This window comes from Rhinoraja longicauda, chromosome 2 (assembly GCF_053455715.1).
Source record: "Rhinoraja longicauda isolate Sanriku21f chromosome 2, sRhiLon1.1, whole genome shotgun sequence".
In the NCBI taxonomy this organism is placed as follows: domain Eukaryota; kingdom Metazoa; phylum Chordata; class Chondrichthyes; order Rajiformes; family Arhynchobatidae; genus Rhinoraja; species Rhinoraja longicauda.
The window spans coordinates 48,831,258-48,837,257 of record NC_135954.1 but is presented as its reverse complement, the minus strand read 5'-3'; the positions used below and the strand labels follow the sequence as shown (position 1 = coordinate 48,837,257).

The following is a 6,000-nucleotide window of genomic DNA, read 5'->3' as shown; positions in this document are numbered from 1 at the left end:
AATTGAGATTAGCAGCTTAAGAATGAATACGGTTAATTGATTTTGTTGCATGTAGCAACAGACTGCTTATATGTAAGAAACTAAAGAACGTGATATTGGATTTGTGTATTTACTGGAACAGCTTACTACAGGACACTTAAGTCTGGAGGATAGATCTTCAAAGCTTTAACAGGGATATTATTGTCTCAGAGTTTGCTCAGTTCAATACACTTAATTGTTCTAGATGCAGTGAAGTGAAGTAAATTGAATTGAACTGGATAACCATTGATATAAGAACCATAATGAAGGCAGAGAAATATCACTCATTTGTATTTCTCATTGATAAGAGAATACAGATATTTCATACACATATGAACATTACGGCCATCATTGAGAATGGGGTTTATCAAGAAAACCCCTCTTTCATTAAAGGATGTGGAGGGTTTGAATAGGTTTATGAGAAAGCTGTCTGGATTGAGGGTATTTGCTGCAAGGAGAGTTTGGACAAACTTGGATTGTTTTGTCTGGACTATTGAAAGTTGAGGAGACGTGATAGAAGTATATAAAATTGTGAGAGGGTCGAAATGTCTAATAATGAGAGGGCAAAAGGAGAAAGTTTAAAGGGGATATGTGGGACAAGTTTTTTCTTTACACAGAGTGGTGGGTAGCTGAAAGGCACTGTCAGGGTGGTAACAGAAGCAGACATGATAGTGATGTTTAACAGGCTTTCAAATAGGCACTTGGATATGCAGGGAATGGAAGGATACGATCACGTGCAGGTGGAGGAGATTAATTTGGCATCATGTTTTGCACAGACATTGTGGGCCAAAGGGCTGTGTTACTGTTCCTTAATTCTTAATTACACTTCACAGAGATTGCTTTGAAATTTGATATGTTACTTGTGATATTGCTCAATATATTAAGGGCATACTGCTTTCAGTGTTACGATATCAATGTACCTTAAATGGCTTGATGGTGGTGTCATATACCAGATGAAGAATGTCTTTGGTGGTAATTTTATTTTATCAGATACATATTGTTAATATAGTGCTAAATCTCTGCTTTAGGTATAGCTCCAACTTAAAACTTTTTATTTCTACAGTATATTAGAAATTTACATTACACTGTACTGTTACTTAAGTAAATGTACATGTCATTAATCTTACCAAGCTTTAACTACGGCACAGGTTGGAAATAATAAGCCACATGAACATTAAACAGATACAAGTTACACCTTTTTCTTCTCAGGAACTGTTAAATCACAAATAGTATTTCTCAAGTTTTCAGCCAGCAATTGAAAAATAAATGTCTGTGAATTTCGTGGCGGGTATGTTATGCTTCAAAATTGTAGAAAGATTTGCAATTAAATTGTTGATTTTCTTGATGGGGGTTAAGAATAAATATTCCAACTGGCAATTTAACATACTAAGTTATAATTTTAATTTTGTCAAAGGATGAAAGTTATTGTCAGCACAAGGTAAGAATACCAAATATATCATAAATTACAAAATGTATTTTATTGTTTTTATTAGAAACTGGGTAATGCAACACTTCACCTGCAGGATTTAGAAAAGAGCATATTGTTGGCACTGTTGGTTCAAACTTATGTTCAAAAGTATGATGAGAACTACCAATTTAAAATCATTTCAGAATCTGCAGAATATTTATTGTGTCGGAAATAAGATACCCTGCCACTTACAAGGACTTCTTAGCACACAATTAGTAATATATTAGTACAGGTGAATTTGGTCCTTAGTTCTGATAAAGAGCTCAACTTTAAAAAAATCTGTGCATTTGGTGACTTAAACAACAAAGAACTAGATAATGGATTTGTCAAAGGCGAGTGTGCAAACATTTGTTTTCTTCTTTTCTTCTGTGATATCTAAGTATTTTTTATCATACTTTCACAATTTTGCAGTGTTGTTCATGAAGAAATGTAAGGAGTCCAGCATTTTGACATCTGTACAGAACTTGTTCTTCCATTGATTTGTATTGTATTTGAGGGAATGGAGACCTAAAACAGAAAGAAGCTTGAAACATTACCAGTAACAAACTATTTATATTTTCATTTAAGTCTAATAGGAGAGCTCACATTAGTAATGCACCACATTGGCCCGGATTCAGTCCACTCTCCAAAACTGCTGGCCACTGAGCTTGACTGCAAGCACCCATCTGTTCTGGATATAAAGTACCAGTAGCTTTAGATGTCCACCTCCATGGAAAGGAGCAGACACAAGTAGATACAAAATGTGTTTTTTTTTAAATGTGTGAATGTAGACATTTTGTCTACATTCGATTTAAACCAGTATCTGCAGTTCTTTCCTCGACACAAGTAGATCTCGCGCACAGATATTGAGCTCCTACCCCAGAATACTCTGAAGGCCACTGCAGTTCACCACAATCAAAATACCCGGTACAAGCATTTTTAAAACTGTTTGAATTGATTTAAATAATTGTATTTTCACATGTGACCCTTTGAACAGCTCAGGGTGCTGATGTGAACTTTGCATCTCCTTGCCACTGGGATATTGTTGAGCAGCACAGTGAAAGGTCAGAAGCTCCAGGCAGAGATTGAATGAGGACATGATTGAAGTCAGCTTTAGAAAAAAATCTAAAGTTTCATGAGACTGAACAGTGATAAATCTCTAGGGCCTGATAATCTGTATCTAAGGTTTTGTGAGAGATCGGCATGAAAACAACATGTATTGATTGTCATGTTCCAAAATTCCCTTTCTTTCAGAATAATTCTTACTAATTCAAACGTAGAAAGTAATAACGTAGGGACATCTGCTAACAACACACCAGTTAGCCTGAAATCTTTAGCAGGGAAAAAAGTGGAATTTATGATGATGCAAGTGGTAAGAGATTACTTTGAAAATAATAATAGGAGTGGGCCGAGTTAACATGAATTTATGAAGGAAATTATATTTTGACAAATCCATTTTGAGGTTGTAAGTGGCAGACTAGATTTGGGAGAATCAATGGATTTGATATAGTGCCAGAGAAGAGGTTCGAAACAAAATGAAGCTCCTGGGATTTGATATCATGCACTGGCATGGTACAGGATTGTTTAAAAGGGAGAAATATTTTTTGGTTTGGGATACAGTAGGAAATGGTGGAGAAACAGCTGTTCACAATCTATGTCAAAGATTTAGGTCAAGGGATTAAGTTCGATATATCCAAATGTGCTGGTTATATGAAACTGGATAGCAGTGTGGGTTATTAGGAAGATATTTGGAAGCTTGTTAAGAATTTAGACAGAGTAAGAGGATGGGCAGGGACATGCCAGATAGAATATAATGTACAAAAATGTAAGGGAGAAGAAACAGAAAAATCAAAATATTTTTTAATAAGTGAAATTTTTTAAACGGATGTTGGAGTTTGTCCTTATTGGAGAGATTAAGCAGAATAGGTATATTCTGACTGGCACATGCTCAGAGGGTTCAGAAGAATGAATACCTGCTCTCAATAAAATATACCACAATCAAGTTAAATAACAAACAGGAAATAACCAGTGGCAAATGAGCAACTCCCTCCTGGTGCAGACGCAAGTTAGGCCAGATGGAAATGCCTCAATCGATTTGAAAACTGGTGTTGGCCGAGCCAAGGTGTCTCTAAACAAGTGGGGATAGAACTCCAACGATGTCACCTGCGAATGTGGCATTGAACCACAAACAATGGAACACCTGCTGAAATGCCCTCAACTGGAAAACCAATGCACAGCTGCCAATCTCACTGCCTACAATGAAGATGTGTTCAGTTCTGGCTGAACAATATCTAATCTTGAAATGTGGACTCGATAAGAAGACCAGTGGTTCTCCATCAAACCACCCAAAAATAGTAAATATGATTCAGATCATTTATCTTTTTTAGCATTACACCTTTCTTTGATGTACACTGCGAAGAAGAACACATCAAAAGAAATAGCTGTAAAAAATAACATAGCCCTGAGCTTTTTGCTTCTGGTTCTTTCTGGGCTGTCACTGGAAAATCATCTGCATTGCTTTGTCTGGAATGCACAATTGCAGGTCTAACTAACCTTTTGCTACATACTTCAACACTCAGAATGAAGGATGTTTAGGATTGACTACAATAGTTAATATTCCTTTTACCATTCTTCCATGTATAAACTATTGTCAAATTTAGTAAAAGGTTTACTAAAAAAGTTGTAAGTTAAGTCAAAAAGAAAAAAGGAGGCATATGTAGGATTTCGGAAACTGAGGTATCACAAAATGCTGGGATAACTCAGCATCTCTGGCAGCATCTCTGGAGAGAAGGAATGGGTGACGTTTCGGGTCGAGACCCTTCTTCAGACTGATGCTTCGACAGACATCAGTCTGAAGAAGGGTCTCGACCCGAAACGTCACATCAGTCTGAAGAAGGGTCTCGACCCTAAACGTCACCCATTCCTTCTCTCCAGAAATGCTGCCTGACCTGCTGAGTTACTCCAGCATTTTGTGATACCTTCAATTTGTACCAGCATCTGCAGTTATTTTCCTACACATTTCGGAAACTGAAATTGGACAAGGCTTTTGAAGAATACAAAGGAATCAGGAAAGAACTTAAACAGGGGTTTCAGAGGCCTATGAAGAGTCCTTGGCAAGTAAGCTTAAGGAAAATCTCAAGGCATTTTTTCATTCATTGAAAACCAAGAGGATGGCTAGGAAAAGGAGAGAGGAGACGTCCAGTCAAGGACAAAGGAAAGAATTTATGTTGAAGCTGAAGGAAATGGGTGAGGTTCTATTGAGTAAGAAGATGGTGGGTGATAGTGAGATCAGGGAGAGGTATGCTGTTTAAGATATTGATACTTGCGAGCGGAGCACCAAGGCACATTCCTTGTATGTGTACATACTTGGTCAATAAACTTATTCATTAATTAATTCATTCATTCATACTAAAAAAGTGGTGTTGAATCTCATGAAGAACATAAAGGTGGATATGTCCCCCGAGCTTGCTGCGATCTAGCCCAGGATGCTGAGGGAGTCAAGGTAGCAGATTGGCCAAGATCTTGTATTATCATTAGTTCTCCAATCTCCCAGAAGATTGGAGGATAACCAATGTTGTTTTGTTTAAGAAGAACATCAGGATAATCCAGAAAGTTATAGATCAGTGAACCTTATATCAGTAATAGGAAAAATATTTAAGGTTCTTATGGACAGCAGTTACTCTTATTTGCAAAAGCATAGACCTCTTACAAACCCGATTTGAGTTTTTTTTGAGGAAACAAAGATGATAGATGAGCATAGAGCAGCGTACACTGCATACATGGACATACATTTGATAAGGTCTCTCATGGCAGGCAGATCCTGCATTAGGAATTTTTACTTTGGTTATCCTGACAGCAATTTACATCACAGCCTATGCAAATATGAAGCTTGCATTAGATGAATTATATACCACTACCAATAATCTTGAAATTAAATATCAGAGGCTCTATTCATCATAGCCAGGGTCCTCAACCAGGCAAATGTGTGCAGCCAAAATCCACTATTGCACAAACCTGTTTTTAACCGAATCAATTTATTCCATACAGAAAGATATGCAGCTATTTTTTTGTTTATTATATTAACTATTGAGTACTGTGTTTACAAACCTGATGTGCTGCTGCTGCCAGTAAGAATTTAATTGTTCCATTTCAGGCCATATGATAACAAAACAGTCTTGACTCGTGACCAAGGGAATGAGAGCAGACTGTTACTGAAGATTCATATCCACAGCCAACTATGCCTCAAAACATAGGATCTACTCCCTTTCATTTTTATAGTTATATCTTTTTTTTAATCCTCTTATTCTCTCTTCCCAATAGTTTATAGTTTTTTTGGGTTTTTTTCCTTTCTTCTTTATTTTTTATTTTCTCTCTTTAAAAATTTAAAAATTGAAGCTATGTAAGAACTCTGTAACAAATGTGTCTTTTATTTCTATTTGTACATATGCTTTTCAAAATTTAAATTAAAAAAAAAAAAAACATAGGAGGAGCTATCCTTCAACTTTAGATAGCTCCTCTGTCCCTCCCTTCCCCAT

At 36.5% G+C, this 6,000-nt stretch overlaps 1 protein-coding gene across 5 annotated transcripts in view; it reads right to left on the bottom strand.

Moving 5' to 3' along the window:
* Nucleotides 1–1,005: 1,005 nt before the first annotated feature.
* cobl (cordon-bleu WH2 repeat protein) overlaps nt 1,006–6,000 on the bottom strand; it is a 231,030-nt gene continuing 226,035 nt past the window's right edge. For all 5 annotated transcript variants that reach the window (XM_078418551.1, XM_078418585.1, XM_078418558.1 and 2 more), the window contains one exon: nt 1,006–1,993. In XM_078418551.1, coding sequence (XP_078274677.1) covers nt 1,904–1,993 — 90 coding nt within the window. In that variant the 3' untranslated portion in view covers nt 1,006–1,903. The remainder of the gene's footprint in view (nt 1,994–6,000) is intronic.